The sequence below is a fragment of the Oncorhynchus mykiss genome, chromosome 1 (genome assembly GCF_013265735.2).
Source record: "Oncorhynchus mykiss isolate Arlee chromosome 1, USDA_OmykA_1.1, whole genome shotgun sequence".
NCBI classification, from domain to species: Eukaryota; Metazoa; Chordata; class Actinopteri; order Salmoniformes; family Salmonidae; genus Oncorhynchus; species Oncorhynchus mykiss.
The window spans coordinates 15,174,222-15,196,386 of NC_048565.1; the positions used below are offsets into that span (position 1 = coordinate 15,174,222).

Sequence of the window (22,165 nt, forward strand, 5' to 3'; positions counted from 1 at the left end):
GGGCCTGGCTCCCCAGTGAGTGGGTTTATGCCCTCCCAGGTCCACCCACAGCTGCACCCTTGCCCATTCATGTGAAATCCATAGATTAGGGCCTAATGAATTTATTTAAATTGACTGATTTCCTTATATGAACTGTAACTCTGTAAAATCTTAGAAATTGTTGCATGTTGCATTTATATTTTTGTTCAGTATACATTTGATCTTCGTTAAGCTGCACTTGCTAAATAAGGCTTGCTGTAAGATTTCTCTGCAGGTAGCCCAAGCTCAATGGTTTATCTAAAACCCCTTAAATGTTACGTACAAACAGAGTAAACTTAAAAACAGTAAACAAAAATACCTGATATTTATAAAGAATGTTGATCTGTTTTTGTCTGACGAATATTAACCGAGGTGTACTGTGGTGATGTGTAATGCATTCTCATTTCAGATAAGAAAAACCCAGTGGACAAATCAGTAAAAGTTTTTCACTTGCATACATTAAAAACTCCCATCACACCCATTCATTAAAAACTCCCGTCACACCCATTCATTAAAAACTCCCGTCACACCCACAAATTATTCAGATCTAAAAAAAAAAAAAAGCAAAATAAACAGCCAATCCACTGGGCTACCCTTTATCTGTATAAAAACAATGTTTTAAGTTAAATTCAATTTGCGATATATCTTTTACATATTTCTTTAAAAATGTAACTATTTCAAACCCCTCAATTGAAGTGCTTGACGTAATTATTTTGGCCTCCATGCGAGGGAGGGAAATACGACCCTTGGCTTGTCCTCTCAATTCCTTTGGATGCCTCCTCTTCTTAATGACTGATTTCCAGTGGAACACACTCCGCTGTAGCAAGCATGTCTATCCTTTGGTGATGGGACATCTGTAGCATCAGTGGGCTGCAGTCTTTCTCTTGGGTGGTACTACAGTTCAGCTGCATTCTTTCTCTTGGGTGGTACTACAGAACAGCTGGAGAGTATTTATCTTGGGTGGTACTACAGAACAGCTGCAGTCTTTCTCTTGGGTGGTACTACAGTTCAGCTGCATTCTTTCTCTTGGGTGGTACTACAGAACAGCTGGAGAGTATTTCTCTTGGGTGGTACTACAGAACAGCTGGAGAGTATTTCTCTTGGGTGGTACTACAGAACAGCTGCAGTCTTTCTCTTGGGTGGTACTACAGTTCAGCTGCATTCTTTCTCTTGGGTGGTACTACAGAACAGCTGGAGAGTATTTCTCTTGGGTGGTACTACAGTTCAGCTGCAGAGTCTTTCTCTTGGGTGGTACCACAGTTCAGCTGCATTCTTTCTCTTGGGTGGTACTACAGCACAGCTGGAGAGTATTTCTCTTGGGTGGTACTACAGTTCAGCTGCAGAGTCTTTCTCTTGGGTGGTACCACAGAACAGCTGCATTCTTTCTCTTGGGTGGTACTACAGAACAGCTGCAGTCTTTCTCTTGGGTGGTACTACAGAACAGCTGCAGTCTTTCTCTTGGGTGGTACTACAGTTCAGCTGCAGAGTCTTTCTCTTGGGTGGTACTACAGAACAGCTGCAGAGTATTTCTCTTGGGTGGTACTACAGTTCAGCTGCATTCTTTCTCTTGGGTGGTACTACAGAACAGCTGCATTCTTTCTCTTGGGTGGTACTACAGAACAGCTGCAGTCTTTCTCTTGGGTGGTACTACAGAACAGCTGCAGAGTCCTTCTCTTGGGTGGTACTACAGAACAGCTGGAGAGTATTTCTCTTGGGTGGTACTACAGAGCAGCTGCAGAGTCTTTCTCTTGGGTGGTACTACAGAACAGCTGCAGAGTCTTTCTCTTGGGTGGTACTACAGAGCAGCTGCAGAGTATTTCTCTTGGGTGGTACTACAGAACAGCTGCAGAGTCTTTCTCTTGGGTGGTACTACAGAACAGCTGCAGAGTCTTTCTCTTGGGTGGTACTACAGAACAGCTGCAGAGTCTTTCTCTTGGGTGGTACTACAGAACAGCTGCAGAGTCTTTCTCTTGGGTGGTACTACAGAGCAGCTGCAGTCTTTCTCTTGGGTGGTACTACAGAACAGCTGCAGAGTCTTTCTCTTGGGTAGTACTACAGAGCAGCTGCAGAGTCTTTCTCTTGGGTGGTACTACAGAGCAGCTGCAGAGTCTTTCTCTTGGGTGGTACTACAGAGCAGCTGCAGAGTCTTTCTCTTGGGTGGTACTACAGAACAGCTGCAGAGTCTTTCTCTTGGGTGGTACTACAGAACAGCTGCAGAGTCTTTCTCTTGGGTGGTACTACAGAGCAGCTGCAGAGTCTTTCTCTTGGGTGGTACTACAGAACAGCTGCAGAGTCTTTCTCTTGGGTGGTACTACAGAACAGCTGCAGAGTCTTTCTCTTGGGTGGTACTACAGAACAGCTGCAGTCTTTCTCTTGGGTGGTACTACAGTTCAGCTGCAGAGTCTTTCTCTTGGGTGGTACTACAGTTCAGCTGCAGAGTCTCATCTCTCCTCCTTTCGGACACCCCCAATAGCGATGAGTGTCCTCCATTACAATCTGGTCTCTACACCCTCCAGATACATTGTCAGAGCTAGATAAAAATGTTCAGATGCGCTTATGCAAAAAAACCAGTCACTTATAAAAATAAAAAAAAGAAGGTAGTTAACCACAACATAGAAAAATGAAAACATACTGTAAATTCAACTGAGTGCATCGACCAATCTGCTTGGAGCAGAGCTGTATTGCGTAGTGATGTGTGAGAGGTAACAGAGTTTTATTGTAGCTTATCTGAGGTAAAAAAATGTTTAAAAAACGGAGTTTCCTGTGTTCCTGTAAAGAAGTATGCGTTCAGCAGCTGGTTAAAGAATGTGGAGGCATGGTTCAAATACATATGGATTAACAAGTCCCCTTTAAAGGCCTCTTACCTTTGCCAATATCTTAATACATTGTAAAAGTGTTGCACTGATTAAATAATGGTATACTTCTGAATGCATTTAGCCGTGTTAAGACACATGACATAAAATCGTCATAAGACTGACATCAGTGTTATTTTCAGAATTGTACTAATTACTCTACCAAATTAACTGGTTTTGTTCACTGGGCCATATCTACTATTCATGTGGAGTTGCATTTTTAAGCCATTCTGCAACATGGGCAATTCCACCGTAACAGTGATGCTGAGACTCTCTCTGTAAACAAACCATACAACTATGTACAAGGACTACTTAATAAATTACACGGAACATTTGACAAAAATCTATTTACTTGAGCAGATGCAAAGTTTGGTAAGAGAATGACAGTTTGTGCTGTTGGTGTTGTCATTCTGTTACCAAACTTTGCCTCTGCACTGTCAAAGTAAATGTTTTTGTTACCTCAAGTAAATGTGTTTTTGTAAAATTGGAAATTGTTCAAAGTAGTCCTTGTGTAAAAAATGTGTATGGTTTGTTCAACTTTGCAACCATTGCTTGTTGTTTGACATACATTTTTATGTGAAAACCACGAGTAACCGTGGAATTGCCCATATAATGTATGAAGAGGAGTCTGATTATCACTGACCCCCATCTGATCAAGATTGTCTCAAGACAAAAGGCAAGAATTGAAATTGTATGTAGTTATTATACAAAAATAATAAAAGTAACATAAGAAAATAGTCAAATAAAAACCACTGCATTCAGTGTTGTGAGGTTATTGGGAGTGTGTGGCATTTCTTCATGTGTTGGCTTAATCTGTTCATGTTTGTATTGTGAAGGTAGATATGGTTTAAAGCGGAAATATCATTTATAAATAACGACATATTACGAAGTGCCATATCAAACTACTCTGTTGCTTCGTTCTCCTGTCCCTGCAGTTTAGTCGAAGGAATAAATAAAAAAAATGCTTATAAAAATCCCACCCTGGATGGACTTGACCTTCTGACCTCCCCCTTATCATCATTTCCTTTGAAGCAACTTCAACATACATTGTCTTTCCTCCACTGGCAGGAGAGTACAAACCATTAACCTAACCTATACCCTGTCCTCCTATATCCCAACCATCTCCCTCCCTGGTCCACTGGGTCAATCAGGCCCAGTGGTGGAGACAGAGGCCTGGACACTCTCTCTGAAAGAGGCCCCACCTCCACCCCCATCTGGCTCCTCCTGGCTGGGCGACGCCTCCTCGTTCTGCCCCCCCCTGGAGGAGACAGTGGTGGTCTCTGGGGAGGCGCTGTGGGCCACCTCTTGAGGGCCGCAGCCCGGATGGTTCTTGCGGAAGTGCTGGTTGAGGATGGCCTGGAAGGGGAAGCTCTTCCCGCAGACGTGGCAATGGAAGGGCTTGTTTCCTGTGTGCTTGCGGATGTGGTACTCCAGCTGGTCCTTGCGGGTGTATTTCTTGCCGCAGATGCGGCACACGAAAGGTGTGATGCCCATGTGCAGCCTCATGTGGCGGTCCAGGCTGCCCTTCTGGTTGAAGGACTTGCAGCAGTAGATGCAGGTGAGTCGAGGGTTGTAGTGGCACCAGCGGTCAGCCACCTGCTCACGCAGGTACTCCTCGTAGCCGCCCAACACAGCCTGCTCCTCCCCCTAAAAGACAAACAAGAGGTACGTCTCAAGACTGTCAACACTCATTGTAACACTAGATTACACTGTAAAAAACATTAGGAACACCTGGTCTGTCTATGTCATGGAAACAGCAGGTGTTCCTAATGTTTTATGCTGTTTCCATGACATAGACAGACCAGGTGAAAACTATGATCCCTTATTGATTAAATCCACTTAAAGATGGATGTTTAAGCCTTGAGACATGGATTGTGTGTCATTCAGAGGGTGAATGGGCAAGACAAACTATTTAAGTGCCTTTGAACAGGGTATGGTAGTAGGTGCCAGGCGCAACATTTTGTTTCAAGAACTGCAACGCTGCTGGGTTTTTCCCCCTCAACATTTTCCCGAGTGCATCAAGAATGGTCCACCACCTAAAGGACATCCAGCCAACTTGACAACTGTGAGAAACATTGGAGTCAACATGGGCCAGCATCCCTGTGGAATGCTTTCAACACCTTGTAGAGTCCATGCCCCAATGAATTGAGGCTGTTCTGCGGGCAAAAAGTGGTGCAACTCAATTTTAGGAAGGCGTTCCTAATGTTTTGTACACTCAGTATGTATAATTGCTACAGTGGCTTAAGAAAGTATTCACCCCCTTGGCATTTCCCCTATTTTGTTGCCTTACAACCTGGAATTAAAATGGACTTTTGGGGAGTTTGTATCTTTGATTTACACAACATGCCTACCACTTTGATGATGCAAAATATTTATTGTGAAACAAGAAATAAGACCAAAAAAACGGAAAACTTGAGCGTGCATAACTGTCCACCCCAAATTAATACTTTGTAGAGCCACCTTTTGCAGCAATTACAGCTGCAAGTCTCTTGGGGTATGTCTCTATAAGCTTGGCACATCTAGCCACTGGGATTTTTGCCCATTCTTCAAGGCAAAACTGCTCCAGCTCCTTCAAGTTGGATGGGTTCCACTGGTGTACAGCAATCTTTAAGTCATACCACAGATTCTCAATTGGATTGAGGTCTGGGATTTGACTAGGCCATTCCAAGACATGTAAATGTTTCCCCTTTAACCATTTGAGTGTTGCTTTAGCAGTATGCTTAGGGTCATTGTCCTGCTGGAAGGTGAACCTCCGTCCCAGTCTCAAATCTCTGGAAGACTGAAACAGGGTTCCCTCAAGAATTTCCCTGTATTTAGCGCCATCCACCATTCCTTCAATTCTGACCAGTTTACCAGTCCCTGCCGATGAAAAACAACCACACAGCATGATGCTGCCACCACCATGCTTCACTGTGGGGATGGGTGTTCTCGGTGTGATGAGAGGTGCTGGGTTTGTGCCAGAAATAGCGTTTTCCTTGATGGACAAAAAGCTCAATTTTAGTCTCATCTGACCAGAGTACCTTCTTCCATATGTTTGGGGAGTCTTCCACATGCCTTTTGGCGAACACCAAACGTGTTTGCTTATTTTTTCTTTAAGCAATGGCTTTTTTCTGGCCACTCTTTTGTAAAGCCCAGCTCTGTGGAGTGTACGGCTTAAAGTTGTCCTATGGACAGATACTCCAATCTCCGCTGTGGAGTTTTGCAGCTCCTTCAGGGTTATCTTTGGTCTCTTTGTTGCCTAACTGATTAATGCCCTCCTTGCCTGGTCCGTGAGTTTTGATGGGCAGCCCTCTCTTGGCAGGTTTGTTGTGGTGCCATAGTCTTTAATTGGGCTAAGTGGGATGTTCAAAGTTTCTGATATTTTTTATAACCTAACCCTGATCTTTACTTCTCCACAACTTTGTCCCTGACCTGTTTGGAGAGCTCCTTGGTCTTCATGGTGCCGCTTGCTTGGTGGTGCCCCTTGCTTAGTGGTGTTGCAGACTCTGGGGCCTTTCAGAACAGGGGTATATCTACTGAGATCATGTGACACTTAAATAAAGTCCACATGTGTGCAATCTAACTAATTATGTGACTTCTGAAGGTAATTGGTTGCACCAGATCTTATTTAGGGGCTTCATAGCAAAGGGGGGGTGAATACATATGCACGCACCACTTTCCATTTTATTTTATTTTTCACTTCACCAATTTGGACTATGTCCATTACATGAAATCCAAATAAAAATCTATCTAAATTACAGGTTGTAATGCAACAAAATAGAAAAAAACTCCAAGGGGGATGAATACTTTTGCAAGGCACTGTATTTGCAGTTGGAATTGTTGTACCACACTTCTGTCATGGGTTCCCATAATAGTTATGTCTTAATTAAGACCCTTAATTTAAGCTGATGTCATAGGTGTTGGGGAAAGTCTTCCCTTCCTGTATTATGGAGTATTTCTGAAATCTGATTAAGGACTTTCCACAGGGCCAGATTAAGGAGTTGTTCACAGGGCCTGCATCATCATCATCATCACCTCTATGTTTGTACGTGTCCAAGAGGAATACACACAACATGCATGATTCCCCTTAGTAGTAAACCCCTTCATCACAGTGCTATGGTCATTGAGTATGTAACAGGCTAGTGTACCAATCCATAACCTCCCTCGAGACCTTAAAAGATAATTGATTGGACCTGGACTGAAAGCTAGCTTTTTTTGGACTAGCGTTGTATGGTGGACTTTGGAAATGCAGAGTGCTGACCACCAGGGTAGGATACCAGTTGATGAGGGTGACACATACCTGCGAGTTGGGATGGCACTGGTCGTCTACTCTGCTGGGTGACTCACTCTTGGCTCTCGGTCTCTCTGCCATCACCACCACACTGCCAGTAGGACTAAACCTGACAGGACAGAGATACTGGATCCTCAAACCTCTTCAGCAGGCAAGTCCACTGAGCCATTTACCTTAGCACTCCATCTTCCATTAGCAATACATATAGTAGGCTGCTTTTGTTTAGAATTTTCACTCAATAACCTTAAAATGTTACCCAACGTGCTTTTCTGAGGTACTTTGTACTGAATTTTACTTCAGTTTAAAACGTGCATGCACACTCCCTTTTATATGGTGTAGCTCAGATTGTAGCACATGGTTCTTGCAATGCCAAGATAGTGGGTTCAATTCCCGGGACCGCCCATAGGGAAAAAAATGTATGCACACATGACTAAGTCACTTTGAATGAAAGCGGCTGCCAAATGGCATACATATTATATAAAGTGACTGCTTCCCTGGAACTTGTACCCACCTCTCAGTCTCACTGAAGCTGCTGGAGGGCTGAGAGCTCTTGGCCCCCGTGACAATACCCTCCTGCACCAGCGAGCTGCATACGGACGTGTCAATCATCATGGCTGCTCCCTCTTCCGCCCCGCTCCCTTCTTCCTGGGTATCAGCCCCAGTCCACTCTTCCATCCTCTCTGTCTTTATCCTCAAACCATCCACCACCCGCATTGACTCCCCCTCTTCACCGCCGCTCCCCCTCTCCGACTCTGCCTCCACGTACCACTGGCCGGCCCGATTGATGCGCAGTATGGGCTCCTTCCCCAGCCTGCTGCCCACTTCCACCCCCCCAGGCAGACCCTCCGGGCCCAGCCCACTGTGCTCCACCATCTGGGGGCTCATGGACTCCCCCGCTGGGCTTCCCACCTCTCGGATATCCATGGCACCTCGGGTTCTGCTTCCTTGAGGTCCCAGAACCCTGGGGCTGCTGCGGCGCGGGCTTAGGGAGCCCCCTGATGTTACTACCCCACCTCCTCCTCCTCCTCCCTCCAAGCTCCCAGCCCCCCTATGCCCCCCTCCGGCCCCCAGCTCCTCCTCCGCCAGGCTGATCTTTAAATGGATGCCCTCAAGGATCTGCGTGCAGCGGTCAATGATGTGCTGCATCTGCAGGAAGCTGGCGGCCGTCAGGTAGCTGATGATGTCGGCCAGCTGCAGGCACAGCCTCCCGGTGTAGCAGTATGAGAGGAGCTGATCAAACACCGAGGGGTTGCGGATGACTGACAGGGACACAGTGCTCATCTGGCCCAGTGACATGTGGTCTCGGAAGTAAGGGGAGCTGGCAGCCAACACAACCTTGTGAGCACGGAAGCTCTGGCCCTGCACGTTCACCACTATGTCGCACAGCCGCCCCTGCATACGCAGCTGGTTCAGTTGGGACAGCACAGAGTTGCTAAAGTCAGGGACGTCCAGCTGGATGCTGCCTGCTCGCTCCATGGTGCCTCCTCGCTCCATCCTGCCGTGTATGATCCCTTATCACTGTGCAGAGAAAAGGGACATGATAATGAAAAAAATATCACTTTTATATTACTTCATGTACACAAAAAGAATATTGACAAGTTGGAAACTAGCAGACATATAGCTTAACTGTTTGACAACCTAACCAAGAACTTTGCTAAAGAGGACAACTTGCATACCTTTTCGGAATGCACCACCTGCACTTGTACCACGGCACTGAAATGTTACTGGCTATTATTTTCTGTACTGTGCCATAATATTAACTGCTGACTGGCTAACTTGCATAAAATATGGCAATAATTATAGCTTGCAACGAGTTGTGCATTGTTGACAAATGGTGTGAACTGATGCTCTTGTACAGCGGTGAATCTCAAATGCTATAACCGAGCCCTGGCCCTCCTTTCGGCCACTGTAACATACTGCAGTACGGTGATGAACCGAAGTCTAAACGAAGAATACACCCCGGCGTTGCTCGTGACAGGGAGGTGGCTAGCCAGCTAGTTCAACGTCCATATAGCTAACAAAAACGGAGCAAGACAGAACACCGTGCAACGTCTGTCATAACGAACCGTCGCTAATACAACTGCGGTACTGTCGCATATTTGATGTCAATGTGCATTATTTTCAATTTGATCTCCTCGGTTACTCCTTTCGCTGCTCTCATTTTCCAATTTCATTTCACAGCAGACGGACCAACTTTGACTGGGGGAAAAAAGTAAATTTGCATTATGGGAAGTAGTGTTCTCTTCTAATGGACAAGTCGTTAGAGAACAGAAAAGACGCGGGATAAAATAACATCGGTTCCCAGAATGCAATACCTTGAAGTCAAATAGATGTTTATGGCGCAAACGAAGGGTTAACCCAGTCACGTCATAGGGGCTATAAAGCTGAAGCGTCCGTTCACAACGTTTTCTCAACACCAAATATGGTAGTGAGAGGAAGTTCAGGCACGGGTAGTGAGAGAGGATGGAACTAGGTAAAACTGGTCCGACATTCAGGTAATTTTCTCATCGATTAAACATCTGATCTCAATAAATTGTTCTGTCCCCAAAACTAAAATATTTTACGAACACAGTGCACTAAGTTTCATAGACTTAACGCTATGTCAAAGTTTTAAGATATGCAAATACATGCTACAACGAGCCAATAGGATCTCGTGAGCTCGTGCTTGGCTTTGCCCAACTCCTTGCTTGTTCTGCACACTGCTTTATTTACTCCCACTGTAAAAGACACGGATTCATTATTTTGATGAACTAATTCTAAATATCGTTGGTTCCTTCTTTTTTTCAACGTTTGGTAGTTGTTTTTTAATATAACCTTTATTTAATTAGGCAAGTCAGTTAAGAATAAATACTTATTTACAATGATGGCCTACCCCAGCCGTGTGTGTGTGTGTGTGTGTGTGTGTCAGTATCGTGTAATTGTTCTGGACCAGCTGCAGCTTAACCAGGTCTTTGCAGCACTAGACCATATGACGGGTCAATAATCAAGATAAGATAAAACTAGAACCTGCAGGACTTGCTTTGTGGAGTGTGGTGTCACACGGACAAACCTCTCCCCATCTTTACAACCATTGAATCTATGTTTTGACCATAACAGTTTACAATCTCAGGTAATGGCAAGTAATTTAGTCTCCTCAACTTGTTCAACAGCCACACCGTTCATTACCAGATTCAGAACTTGGGGAATGATTTGTTCCAAATACAATGTTCTTAGTTTTAGAGATGTTCAGGACCAGTTTATTACTGGCCACCCATTCCCAAACAGACGGCAACTTTTTGTTAAGGGTTTCATTGACTTCATTAGCTGTGGTTGCTGATGCGTTTATGGTTGAATCATCAGCAATGTTCCCTCTAAGACTGCCACACAGCTCCCCAGAACTGCCGTACAGAAATGTCAGCCCACAAAGAAAAGCCTGAGATTGAACTTCACTAAACTTTCTAGAGCAGTGGTCACCAACCGGTTGATCGCGATCTAATGGTCGATCTCCAAGGCATTCCTAGTCGATCACTAAACATTTCTGTAAAAAACAACACCGATAAAGCCTTGTGTTCCTATTATTCGTCTGGGGCTGTTGACAGTAGGTGTACCCGATGCAGCTGCCCTGCACGCTGTGTTGGCGAACTGTTGCCATTTTGAACCATTTCATGTGTCTCTTCCTTCCCGGCGGGCCCAGAGAGCAAATCAAGTGCATTATAGGCTTACCGCTGACCAGTCGGATGGCTCAGGTGAAGTACATGCAGTAACGTGGCAGGCATAAAAGAAAGCTGCAGAAAAGTTAATAATGTGAGAATTCAAAACTTTTAAAACAATGACTAGAGAGAGAATGTCAATAAAAACAGCAAAAATGTTTTATGAGTGATTTTAAATTCTTACTCAGCACTGTCAACACTTTGTATTCAACACTTTTATAAGCCACAAAATGCACTTTCTTCCTATTTCCACTCAGCGCTACAACAAGCACTGCAGCAGCAGTAGTGATGGCAGTAGTAATGGGAGTAGTAGTAATTGTCGAATAGGGATTTCATAGGCTATGGGTTAGTTATAGTCATGTTGTGTTTACAAGGAATCTGATTGAGATTAATTCCATCCCTGTCCACCCTACAACTGGTGATGTGGTTGGTGTGGGGTATACAGTTCACCTCCACTGTGTTATCCATAAGCACAACCTATGCATTTACAGTCAACACTAAAAATAGTGCAATATTTACATTTAAACTGTAATACACAGAACTGGACACTCACCAAATGTGCACCCCAAAAATGATGTGTTTAACAACCCAACTTAGGTTATTTCACGAACGCAGCGCTGGGTCAATGTAGCATAGAACACGTTGGGTTATTTTGACCAAGTGCTGCTGGGCTTCGTGATTAACCTAACGGATTGAGTTACTCGGATTACCCCAACAACTTGTAATTAGTGGATCATTTCTTACTTCCTTGCTGGGTTATTTGTGATAATTCTTTCTATAGTTGGTTTCAACGGCCGAAACAGTGCAAAGAAAAGCAAAGTGCAAATAACAACATTCTGTAAAGTATATCCAGTACCTTGAGACAGCACAGCAGAGAGACGGCTGTCACATTAACATTTACTTATTTTTGCAGATGATAACAGTGTAATATTTATTTCAGGAATCAAAACAAAATCACCTTGGAATCGATTGGAATCAGAAAAGAAAGTGGCCTAATACAGTACACTCACCAAAGGCTCAATAAAACCAACATGGACACACATGGTGTCCAGGGGTAGTGAAGCTGGAAACAAACTCAAACCTGACCCTTTGTATAATGTTGTTAGTTGTGTTTACCTTAGATTCACAACAAGGTTACAAGGGCATGGGAGGTTCACAGGGATATTGTCATCCACAGTACTCTATCAATTATTCATTTTTCAACTGAATTCTTTCTTGTATTCTCCCAAAATGTTGTTTATAATGTTGTTTATGCACTCATTTTTGGCAAATATTTCTTGCAGATAAATTATGTTGACCACTTTTAGTGCTATTCCCTCCCTTTCCAGGGCCCATAAATACTTAATCTTGATCGCGTTCAAATCCATATACATCTCAATAAAATTGAGTTGCGATAACTGTCAGTGGTGTGTACTTACGACTACATCGAGTCAGTGTTAGTCGATACTTGTAAAAATAAAAATTCTTCAACGCCTACCATGTTTGTCCTGTGTAACTGCAAACTTTTCCTTGGGTGCTGAAATCCATAGTTGTTGATTAAAGTCCAATTGTACGCGACCGCTGCCAAGGGAGCCATTCTTTGTTAACGAAGAAAGAGCAGCAGATTCTTTAGTTTTGGCAGGGGATGCACAGAATGCATTTAAAAAAATGATGGATTCCAACTCCGACTGACAACTCTATAACGATCAGGATAAGCACGGGTACACAGTACATTTTAGAATGGATCATTGTAAAAGTATCGAGTGGTAGCGCAAGGTTGTAGTCGTAATATCAGCCTTCATTGGGAAACAGTGGATTACGGAGCGCAATTTGACAGACGTCACAAAAAAATTGAGTTTACAGCGTAAGGGCCAGGAAAGTAAGGGCCAGGTAGTTCATTTTCATTCAAATGTTTTCTAAATAGTTGGCATTAAACATATGATACATAATATGAAAGTGATGCCAGTAGCAACATTGTTCATTGGTGCAGGCGCAATCTCATAATGCGTTTGAATTACACCTGCCATACATATTAATGTAAAGAAATGTAAATGTTGTACCAAAAAACAACTTTATGAAGCAATAACAGCAGATAGCCACAGGGAGGCGCTAAGTATCTTATCATAATCCAGCACGACTTGAGTTTGCCTCCCCATAGACTTTAAAGGCCCAGTGCAGTCAAAAACGGGATTTACCTGTGTTTTATATATACACTACATGAGTATGTTGACACTTCCTTGTCGAACATCTCATTTGACAAACCATTTCTGTATGGACTTCGCTTACTGCACGGAGGCATTGTCATTCTGAAATAGGAAAGGGCCTTCCCCAAACTGTTGCCACAAAGTTGGAAGCACAGAATAATCTAGAATGTTATTGTATGCTATAGCGTTAAGATTTCCCTTCACTGTAACTAAGGGGCCTAGCCCGACCAATGAAATACAGGCCAAGACCATTATTCCTCATCCACCAAACTTTACAGTTGGCACTATGCATTGAGGCAGGTAGTGTTTTCAGCTGACCCTTGGCGTTGCATATGGGGATCTTAGGCTTGTGTGTGGCTGCTCGGCCATGGAAACCCATTTCATGAAGCTCCCGACAAACAGTTATTGTGCTGACGTTACTTCCAGAGGCAGTTCCTGGAATTTTGCAACCCTATTCAGGACTGCTGTTGAAACAGCTGGGTAAGTTGTTGGACCTGTCCCCCAAACTAGTTGCTTTCAGATGACTAGCCTATTATTAACAGATATTTATCCAATTCCCTCTACTGTCCCCCACCTTTAGGTGGCAGAACATAGTCGGAACCCCTCATTTAACCCAACTTTGACAACTTTAACAATATGACAACTTATGTTACAAAAATATGTTTTTTCTTTAATGTCACAACATTCTGTACTGAGCCTGTCTGTTAAGAAAAGACAACAAGAGAAGACAACAATACAATTTTTTGATTTACAATATTTATTAAGAGCTAACCAAAACACGTGCCAAATATGACTTGGGTCCACATGGGAGTTTGGCAAACTGTGATTACGTGACCCCTGAAAAGCGACATTGTACTTGTCCATGGGTGTTTAACGGTGCTCTTAACAACAAATCTATATGGGAGGATTCCAGTGAGCTATTGGTGATGTGTGTGCCCATTGTCATTAACTTATTCCGTTATGAAAATGTAAGTAATTATTGGGCTCGGTACTTTCAGGAATGGACCAGTGCTATTGCTTATCCTTTGACATCAATCTTTTTTTGTTTTCAACCTCATGACCTTCCCTATTACAGGGGCATGCTGGTTTTCACGAGAGTTGAAATGATTTTTGAGAGTGGTAACTGAGGGACAGACAAATATGTTGAATGGCTGGAGCTACGGTATCTTCATCTAAAAGTGAAACAGAAAGGACAATAAAATCATGACTGGATAAAAAAGATAACCTTTGTCACACAAACCAAACGCCTTTTTTGCTTTTGAATATAAATTATTATTGCAACTACATTGCTTTGCTACAAAGAACTTTATCCAATGAGATTGAAATAAACCAAATAACAAGTCCAAAATACATTCTCAATCAGGGGGTAGAATTGACATTGTACTAGCCTTCAGAGTTAAGTCGAAGATACACAAGCACTTCATTCATTGTATTTCTTAAATATTTCAATAAGAACAATAAGCACTACAAACAATTTTTACTCTTCCATCAACACCCATTATAGAGAATCAGTAAACGCCTATAATGGGTTGATGGTTCTTATTTAGCACTTTTACAACAAGTGCTGTACTAAATACAAAAAATACCTTTGACAAAAACGTCTTCTTCTCATAATACTGTAAGCCAGGTTTACAATTTAGGTGCTATACTGTAAATCAGGTTTACAATTTAGGTACAATACTGTAAATTAGGTTTAGGGTTTAGGTGCTACACTGTAAATCAGGTTTACAATTTAGGTGCTATACTATAAATTAGGTTTAGGGTTTAGGTGCTACACTGTAAATCAGGTTTATAGTTTAGGTGCTACACTGTAAATCAGGTTTATAGTTTAGGTGCTATACTGTAAGCCAGGTTTACAATTTAGGTGCTATACTATAAATTAGGTTTAGGGTTTAGGTGCTACACTGTAAGCCAGGTTTACAATTTAGGTGCTATACTGTAAATCAGGTTTATAGTTTGGGTGTGTGTGCTTCCCATTGTCTTTTGAATATGAACAAATTCAGATCAGTGCTGGCAGTCCAAGGTGTGAGGGGAGAAGAAGACAAACTCTACATCTCTACTCTCTGACATGGACAGACACTTTGTGAAGTGATAAAACAAATGGAAACTGAAGAGGCAACTTACTGTACAAACTGACATACTGTACATCCACACATCCACAGGGCAACAAAACCACACACACACAACGTATACACATTTATATACATAATGTACAAACACACTTGCACACTACACAAAAACATATATACATCCACACTTCCTAAGCAGTGGAGCTACTTTTCACACAACAGTCCAGAAGGCTCTTTAAGAAGAGGAGGTGATATTCCCAGAGGATACGATGGTCTCCCTTGGCAAGTACTCCGGCTCATCCTTATTGGGGTGGGACGAGTTGTCCGACTTGCTCCGGCTGAACTCTGCACCAATAATGGGCTTGGAGAACTTGCCGGAGGACTGGGTGCAGACGCTGCAGCACAGGAGCGTTTTGAGGAAGGCGCGACGCATCTCGTTGCTGGTGAGTGTGTAGATGAGGGGATTCATGGCCGAGTTGAGCACGGCCAAGGCCAGGAACCACTCGGCCTTGTACAGGATGGGGCACATGCGGATGTTGCAGGCCACGTCCAGCAACAGAAGGATGAAGAGTGGGGCCCAGCAGGCGATGAAACAGCTCAGCACGATGATCACGGTCTTCAGCAGGGCCATGGACTTCTCAGAGCTCTTGCTGCTAGCGCTACCCCCGCCGCGGCCGTTGGAGACCTTGCGGAACACCATCTTGCGGCTGCGGGTGCGCACCAGGGCGTAGATGCGCGCGTACAGCACCACGATGGCCATGAGGATGACGCTGAAGACGGTGGTGCAGAACAGGATGTAGGTCTTGTGGTAGAGCGGCAGTACGGTGGAGCAGCTGGGCATGCTCTGGATGCAGTTCCAGCCCATGATGGGCAGGCCGCCCAAGATGGCTGCAATCAGCCACACGGTGCTGATGAGCATGAAGACACGGCACGTGTTGCCATTGTTGTGTAACTTCATCTTCAGCATGGTGAGGTGGCGCTCAATGGCGATGGCCAACAGGCTGAAGACTGAGGCTGCCAGGGCCACAAACATACTACCCTCCCGGAAGAACCACTGTGTGGGGGTCAGTTTGTATGTGTTGGCACCTGACAGCAGGATGTTGGCAGTGTACACCACCCCAGCCAGCAAGTCTGATAAAGCTAAGTTCCCAATAAAGTAGTACATGGGCTTGTGGAACTTCTTGGTCCTCCAAATAGTAAGTAGGACCAAGACATTCTCAAGAATAATGAAGCAACATACAATGATGAAAACCACAGAGTCCGCTTTGAGCCTGGAATCTTGCTCAACTTTCCGGAGCTTCCCTGTGAAGTTGTAGTGTCTGGCTATCAAGTCAGAATACATGGAGTCACCCATGGTTCTGTTTTTAATGAAATCCCCCAAATTCTTTAGTTCAAGATTTTAGTCCATTGAGTGGAGCTGGTGAGTCAAGGCACAGCTGGCAATGGTAATCCTACACGCTTGATGGGTTGTCATTGCAGACGCTCAAATCAAATAATCCTCAATGCCACAGGATATTCTGAGAATGTCCTTGGACCCAATCATGAAACTCCTGGAAAAAATAGAAAATACCAATTTAGAACAGTCATGAGAAAATGTTTTGTTGTAGATTTTTTTTATGACTCCTAAAATTAAATCTATTTACTAGCTCATTTTTATATGGAATGGTGATTGAGTATTCAGTAGGCTAATCGAACAAAAGACAAAGACAGAACAAAAGTCCTTCTAAAAACAAGTGAACATAAAAACGAGGCAATTATTTTGTAAAAGAGTTGAGGATAAATCTATTTTCTTTTTGAATATGTGATAAAGCAAACAATCAGAAAAGTCGGACCCAGATCGGCCCTTTATGGACATGACGATCATGATACCTGATTCTGAACTGTGTGCTGAATTCCACAAGATGGAAAAGTATCGCGATGATGCATATTACCATCATAATAGGCTATTCTAATTCTGAACTGGGCTAAGAATTAGATGGGGGTGACGCATTGGTAAACTATGAAGTAAGCTATAAAAAAAAAATCCATGAACTTCAGAACAAACTTGCAAGAACTAACTTCCAAAACTATCTAACATTCACATTAACATTAACATTCACTTGAAATGCGTTTAAAACTCATGGGCAAGTGATGAGCAAGATTAACGTTATTTTTGTTCATACATGTTTTTTCAATTTCTTCTGTAGGCCTATTTAAGATATGATCTTAAATTACTTTAGAAAGCAAATAGTATTTTTGTTGTTACAGAATTCTTCATAACCTACTAATACTGATGGCCAGACACATAATTAGGCCAAATACATTGATCAAATCTAGAAATTGTGTCAATGTCATGTTTCCTTACCTTTAATAATAGTCGTCATCAATGCGAATATTCTTTACAAGTGTCAACCTTTTATATTGGTACAATTTGCTAAGTAAGAAACCTTTTTGTGTCTTTCCCAGTGGCTGAGTTGTTTCCCCACAGTGATCCCATGGACTGAGCACGGTGCGCAAGATAGGCGAAGTAAAAGCGAATATTTTTGTCAGTTCAACCCACTCAACTCAACCCTCCCCTCTCATACCTTCCCAGTCGCGTTGTCCAGCAGTAAATTCACAGAGAATACATTTATTTAGAATTTCTAAATTTAGTGTGCCTTACATTTAGAAATTCTTCCAATTTTCCACAAAAACACATACATTAAATTAATATAGGCAATGACATCAGTGTAAAAAATATATATATATATATTTGTCAAATGTATGTGCGTTCAAGCTATTTAGCGTCTGTTAATGAAGTGGTGCTTTGATATGGCCATTTGCGTTGCACTTTATTTTAAAATGCATAAATGACCAGGTACATACAAGAGATTACATTGTAAAATGGTAATAGTGTAGTAATAATCTGAGTTACTAGATAGATAGATATATAGATTGTGTAGATAGTTTTCATATCCATGGGAAGATGATTATGGCTTCAACCCAAATGTTCCTCCATTGTAATCTGAACAGAATAGCCTGCCTAAAAATACCAACGTCTGTCCTGACGATGTGGCGCAGTTGATTTAGTATGCTTACTAACATGAATTTAGATATTCAAATGCACACAGATGAATAATTATTATGATACCTCTCCTACTATTACTTTAAGTATTTGCAAAGCCAGCAGTCATTGTGGTAGTAATTATAACAAAACAATAATGATACAAAAATACCATTAATAAATTCAGTTATCAGAATTAATTGTGCTTTTATCTCTGGGAATGCACCAGCTGTGCACATTATTCCACCTCCTGATGACGCCCCCTTCACCAAATTAAGTCAAGCTATATGTGCTTGAGAACCCCCCCTCCGTCCCCTGTGCTCCATGAGTAACCCCCCTCTGTCCCCTGTGCTCCATGAGTAACCCCCCTCTGTCCCCTGTGCTCCATGAGTAACCCCCCTCTGTCCCCTGTGCTCCCAGAGTCCCAGCTCCGTCCCCTGTGCTCCCAGAGTCCCAGCTCCGTCCCCTGTGCTCCCAGAGTCCCAGCTCCGTCCCCTGTGCTCCCAGAGTCCCAGCTCCGTCCCCTGTGCTCCCAGAGTCCCAGCTCCGTCCCCTGTGCTCCCAGAGTCCCAGCTCCGTCCCCTGTGCTCCCAGAGTCCCAGCTCCGTCCCCTGTGCTCCCAGAGTCCCAGCTCCGTCCCCTGTGCTCCATGTCTTCTGCCCATTAACGTGTGTGTGTGTGTTTGTGTGTGTGTGTGTGTGTGTGTGTGTGTGTTTCAAAACCACCCTTAGTTTCAAACATGATGGTGGCTGCATTATGTATTGGGAATGATTTAACCAGAAAATGCTCACGGCTGTAATTGCTGCCAAAGCTGTTTTCACCAAGTATTGCCTCAGAGGATGTATACTTAGGCCTATGCAATCACAACATCAAATGTTCTTGCATTAATGACATTTTTTTTTTTTTACTTTGCATTAGTGGGGGGAAATCCTTACGTGTTTGTGTCTGTGTGAGAAAGAGAGCAAAGAGAGAGGAAAATAACTCAAAGGAAAGAGGATAACATGGAAAACTTCCTTCAAGAGGTCTCGTTGCTGAATTCTTTGACAGGGGGATAATATCTATATCCCTGCTCCAGTAGGTTGTCTGTGAGCGAGCGTTGGCACCATCGCTGTCAGCTCTCTGGACCATCAAACCAAGTGAGATCACAAGCCTGCTTGCAGAGAGAGACATGGTCTTTATTTTGGGAAGTCCCACTGCCATGTGGAGGGGCGAGAGGAAGAAAGGAGAAGGGGAATGAACAAACAGAGGACTGTGCTTTTGAGCTCCAAGGACTTCGTTTCATGACTCTCAAGAGGAGAGAGTCGAGGAGGTGAATAATGTTGGCCCCATAAGGAAGAGGAGAGGCCCCAACATGACAAGCTCCGTTAACACACTGGTACGGTTAGAGGAAAACCAAGAGATGTGCTCATTGAAATTGGTCCAATTGATCCACCATGATAATTCAACTGTGACATTCTTTACATCCATGTGCCAGCTGAATTAGGCATCTCACCATCACCCCATTCCACTCCCTTTCTTGCTATCTATTCATTCTGTTGCATCTGGTTGGTTTATCCTTATCCCAGTCCTTCTCCAGGTGCAACCTCGCCGAATGTGTATGTCCATAACCCTAACACGCACACCAACACGCACACTAAACACAGCAGTTTAGCTTCATAGCCATAGGTTTAGACAGCTAGACAAATCAAGTTTTGAGTGCAAATCATCTGTTTAAAGAAAGCAATAAATACAACAAACAGACTAAGTGCTACAGGGCAGGTTAAGTGGAGCAAATCATTTATGGAACACAGCAAAGTCAATTTAGTGTCTGGTAACATGACTGTTGTTCTGTTGACCATGTCAGATGTCAGTGTGGAAAAGGAATCCCCCCAAAAAAGAAAAGCAGGAGTGGAAAGGAAAGCCTTTCTCTCAAACAAGTGATGGATTTACCTAGAGGTGAAGTAAAACATGTGGGAGCTGTAGGTGTTTTTAGAACTCCCTCAAGTCATGGGTTGTAAAAAATACCAATGGCGTGTACTCACAGCGTTACACTGCTCTCATAAAGCATTCCACAGGAATATGATCGCAGGAAATGGTCAATGAAGGAGAGGACAGAAAACAAAAGTCATTTCCGGAGGTTTTTACAAGGCCCCCAAGGGTTTCATGTTACATTAGATAGGCCTAAGTGTAAAGTCAAATAAAAATGGCAACAAAGTATGTCCTTATATCAAGATGTTTATTAGTGCCATTTTAGACACACGGATAAGCACAAGTAGTATGGATGGAGTAATTGAAAATAGACTGAAAATAATACACTTAGTCTTAAAGCAGGATTTCAATGTCCCTGACCAACCTCAAGCACAGACATTTAAAGTGAGTCCCAATTCTAATCATCTACCCCTTCACCACTCATCTAAAATCCTTCACCAGTTCAACCGGGTCAAATATAAGTTGTAAGGGGGGTTGAAAGAACAACATTTCACGAAAGATAACAATCCCCACATCCTTGCCTTTTCCTTCCAATGCCCTAAAAAAATATACCTTTTCTCCTTCCTCTATCCGGTTCTCACAGTCGGTATAGATAGCGCGAATCAGGCCCACACTAAACATAGTTATACTAACCATAAAGGCCACATACAGAAGCACTGTCATCAAAATGCAGGTCAAAAGGACAATGCTGGCAGGTCAAAAAACTTAGGATGATCAATACAATGCATTGAATTATTTAATTTTAGATGAGCATGTTCCCATTTTATGTATCACCCAAACAGAGGAAGGCCTACAGAGCATGCAATTGAGATTATCACCATTTAAGAGTCTGTGTTAACCTGTAAGGACAAACAGTATGCAATGGCATGATCAGTAGACACAACAATGAGATGTGGTCCTGTGTACCTCAGTTGGTAGAGCATTGTGTCTGCAATGCCAGGGTTCTGGGTTCCATTCTCACTGGGAACAAGTATTTAAAAAATGTAAGTCACTCTATATAACACTATCTGCTAAATAACAAATAAAATGTGATGCCAAGTACAATATGGGGTGAGATTTCAAGGCATATGTTACATGTTCTTCACGTCATGGCTAGCTGTGAAGTCCCAGGAATGTCTCTCACCCCCTAGAGTAAAATGGTTGACATTGACACTTCAGTCTTTTCCATTTGATTGACATATAAATCATGGGAGCTTCATTCTCAAAGGGAGGGATTCATCAGCAAATGCAGGACTGGGATGGTCAACATTGTTGCTGTTCATTAGGTGTTGTGATAGAGGCTTTGCAAAGCTAACAGTAATTGAGGACCGCTGGTTATTTCAGTAAAATGATTTGTTACAGCACGAGCATCATTAAAGTGAGCATTGGGGAAAGCCTTGAGAAGTAGCTAAATGCTCAGGGTTAACCACCATTGCCTAGTTACATTTTTAAAAACAATACAAAAAAAACAGAAGGTCTATAAGATGGAGACTGTTCTGGACATGCCAGGACTGTGTGGAATACTGGAACCATTTTGGCTCCATGAGAAAGTGACATAGTTTTCTGAAACTTTTGAAAATGCATGTATCATATACATCTGTGTTCCTGGACATGCAACTGGCCACACACAAGTAAGTACAACAAAAGAGTAAGAACCTCCATTTGTTGTCGTGGGCATCAAATCAGAGCGTGACGTGATCCAGCTCAGCGTAAGCCTTTTGGCTTTTAGAGGGCCTTTGCAGATTGGTCCGACAAAAGAATGCTTTGTGTTTTAAATGCAGAAGAATAAAAAAATAACCACACGCACTCACCAAACCACACACAGATCTTGAACGGGGAGGGGAGAAGTGAGAACAAGCTACAGAGAAATCACTAGTCTTCCGTTATCAAACTGTGGGGTTCAATCCAGTTATGGGAGCTCTTAATATGATCTGTCAGCTTCAGTGGAAAAGATTCAAGCAGAAAAGTCTTTCCTAGTAATAATCTCTGCAGGAATTAAATACATCTTTCTGTTTTGATTGGTTTCTCTGGAGTTAAAGTAGAATAGGAAATATGAATGTGTGCATTGCAATATTTAGTAACATCAAGCAAACTATGTTTTGGTCGTACCTAATA

The 22,165-nt window shown here is 42.9% G+C and overlaps 2 protein-coding genes and 1 pseudogene across 3 annotated transcripts; 1 reads left to right on the forward strand and 2 right to left on the reverse strand.

Moving 5' to 3' along the window:
• Window positions 1–1,075: 1,075 nt before the first annotated feature.
• LOC110488330 (zinc finger and BTB domain-containing protein 37) lies at window positions 1,076–9,472 on the reverse strand. Of its 2 annotated transcripts, none has more exons than XM_036949361.1 (4): window positions 8,817–9,472; window positions 7,652–8,658; window positions 7,150–7,243; window positions 1,076–4,517 (listed from the first exon to the last, which is right to left on the reverse strand). In XM_036949361.1, exons 2-4 carry the CDS (start codon window positions 8,632–8,634, stop codon window positions 4,014–4,016), a joined length of 1,581 nt encoding a protein of 526 aa, XP_036805256.1. In that variant the 5' UTR covers window positions 8,635–8,658; window positions 8,817–9,472; the 3' UTR covers window positions 1,076–4,013. The 2 variants fall into 2 exon arrangements, with proteins under 2 accessions (XP_036805256.1, XP_021416250.1); XM_021560575.2 differs by having other exon boundaries at window positions 7,150–7,249; window positions 8,817–9,467.
• Window positions 9,473–13,751: 4,279 nt separating this feature from the next.
• Window positions 13,752–17,595, reverse strand: LOC110488417 (sphingosine 1-phosphate receptor 1). The gene is made up of 2 exons (XM_021560677.2): window positions 17,426–17,595; window positions 13,752–16,631 (listed from the first exon to the last, which is right to left on the reverse strand). The coding sequence occupies exon 2, from the start codon at window positions 16,433–16,435 to the stop codon at window positions 15,317–15,319; it is 1,119 nt and encodes a 372-aa protein (XP_021416352.2). The 5' UTR covers window positions 16,436–16,631; window positions 17,426–17,595; the 3' UTR covers window positions 13,752–15,316.
• Window positions 17,596–18,427: 832 nt separating this feature from the next.
• The window catches only part of LOC110529632, a 48,518-nt pseudogene continuing 44,780 nt past the window's right edge, over window positions 18,428–22,165 (forward strand).